This window comes from Bison bison, unplaced genomic scaffold, assembly GCF_000754665.1.
Source record: "Bison bison bison isolate TAMUID 2011002044 unplaced genomic scaffold, Bison_UMD1.0 scf7180017864221, whole genome shotgun sequence".
Taxonomy (NCBI): domain Eukaryota; kingdom Metazoa; phylum Chordata; class Mammalia; order Artiodactyla; family Bovidae; genus Bison; species Bison bison.
The window spans coordinates 1,298,572-1,300,874 of NW_011494793.1; the positions used below are offsets into that span (position 1 = coordinate 1,298,572).

Genomic DNA, 2,303 nt, shown 5'->3' on the forward strand with positions numbered 1-2,303 from the left:
ACCAGGTGGCGCTGCTGCGTTCAGCACGAAGAGCTCGCTCCAGCTGAGGCGCAGCAGCGCCACCTGGTCGGCCACCGGCAGCTCGGGGAAGAAGGGCGCGTGGCGCGCCCACTCCACGGTGCTGAAGAGCAGCCGCGCCGCCAGCTCACACACATTGTCGATGCCCAGCACCGCGCCCGCCGCGCCGCTCCCGGCTCCGAAAGCGCCCGCGGCTCCTGCACCGAAGCGCCCGGCCGCCGCGGGATAGGGCTCGGCACGCAGCAGCTGCGCGATCAGCTCCGACACCGGCTGCCCCGGGAAGAGGTCTCCGCCGGCCACGGCCAGCGCAGAGCCAGGAGGGCTGCCCGAGGAGGCTGCCACAGTGCCCGGTAGCGAGTGCGGAATTCGGCCGCGCTGCACCGCTGTGAAGGGGAGATAGAGATGAGGGGGTGGGGAGGGGGAGAAGGGGGAGGGAGATTGCCAGCCCGCAAGAAATGCGGAAGGTACAGGAGAGGGACGAGGGGAGTGGGGACAGGGAGCGGGGCAAGAATCAGAAGATGGGGAGTGAGGACACGGGAAACCAGAGAGGGGAGCGTGGGGTGTGAGGAAGGCGGGGAGGAAGTAGGGGGAAAGTGGGTACCCCGAGTCATGGGGTGGGGCAAGTAGGGAGGAAGAAAGGTTGGAGATAAAATTATCAGAGGGTTACTCATTCCCTCCCCTCCAAGCCCCCAACTCAGCCTTTCCCTGAACCCCCAATCCCTACCTCATGGGCACAATGCTTGTTGGGAGGACAGAGGCCAAGGTCTTCCAGGCCCCACCTTGCTCCACCCTTGTGCCCTGAGGTCATGTCCAGCCACCATCAGGCTACTTCTTTCAGAGAAGGAAGTGGGGAGGGGGGGGCATCTCAGGTGGAAATAGGACCACTGGGTGAGGGCTAATTCACATACCCGCCTCCCCCTCTTCTGGACTGTGTGAGCTCCCCTCTGCAGCCAGGGAAGCCAGACCTATCAATCATGTCCTCATCTGTCAATCATAGGAGTCTAAGAGCTGATAATGGGTCTAGGGGGGGCAAGCACCTTCCTAGGACATGGGCACATAGCCAGCCTACCCCTCAAACAAGTGATCAGTAGGAGCTGGCACTGATCTCTCCTATGGAAGTAGGATATTTCTCCACCTCCCAGCCCCACCCTCCAGGTCATGGCCCCCTAGAGCAGGTCTCATCTGCCTGGGCCTCTGCAGTGACCTCAGTGTTAAGAATGAAATCCTGGTCAGTAGCAAAAAGTCGCTGTTAGCAAAAAGTAGTGTTTGTTGCTCAGTCGTGTCCGACTCCTTGCGATCCCACGGACTATAGGCCGTAAGGCTCCTCTGTCCATGGGATTCTCCATCCAAGAACCCTGGAGCGGGTAGCCATTCCCTTCTTCAGGGGATCCTGACCCAGGGATTGAACCCGGTCAGTAGCAGGTGCTCAGTAAACATGAGATTCCATCAGTAGCTTTGCCTGTGATGGGGAAGGACCAATTGCTGGCCTTGGCCAGTGCCCCCAGGGATCACGTAGGTGACAAGAGGAAAGCTGAGGTGCAAGGAGGAAGGGTGGCTGCATGCCAGCCTGGCCCATGCCACAGTGGGCAGGGTGGAGGGGCTGACTGGGCTGGATGCCCAGCAGAGACTAATTAATAAGCTTTAATGAGGTGACATGCCCAGTCTCATCACCTCCATGAACTTCTGGTCAACCCACCATGGAGCAGAGCGGGAGAGGGACACAAGTGGGAGCTGAGGGCTAGCAGAGCTGATCAGGGAAGCAGCGTTCAAGCCTTATCCTATGTGATTTGAAGTCCCAGGAGCCTCTGTCTGTCAAATGGGTGTAGCTGGGTTGAGGGCCAACTGCTAAGTCGCTTCAGTCGTGTCCGACTCTGTGTGACTCCATAGACGTCATCCCACCAGGCTCCCCCATCCCTGGGATTCTCCAGGCAAGAACACTGGAGTGGGTTGCCATTTCCTTCTCCAATGCAGGAAAGTGAAAAGTGAAAGTGAAGTCGCTCAGTCGTGTCAGACTCTTAGCGACCCCATGGACTGCAGCCTACCAGGCTCCTCCGTCCATGGGATTTTCCGGGCAACAGTACTGGAGTGGGGTGCCATTGCCTTCTCCAACAATGAATCCCAATTAACCTCTGGCTCACTTGGTTCTAAAGCCCACTGCCATCATTCATCCATCACCCGGCCACCTCAGGGTCTTTGCATTTGCTGTTCCTGCTTCCTGAGAACCCCTTCCCAGCTCTTCCTCCCCATTAAGCCCAGACTGTGTGGGTTCAAATCCCAACCACAAT

General features: G+C 58.8%; 1 protein-coding gene across 1 annotated transcript in view; it reads right to left on the reverse strand.

The window, feature by feature from the left end:
• NR2F6 (nuclear receptor subfamily 2, group F, member 6) overlaps window positions 1-2,303 on the reverse strand; it is an 11,686-nt gene that overhangs the window by 2,667 nt on the left and 6,716 nt on the right. Inside the window, exon 4 of the mRNA XM_010845676.1 lies at window positions 3-401. Within this exon, the coding sequence (XP_010843978.1) occupies window positions 3-401 (399 nt within the window). The remainder of the gene's footprint in view (window positions 1-2; window positions 402-2,303) is intronic.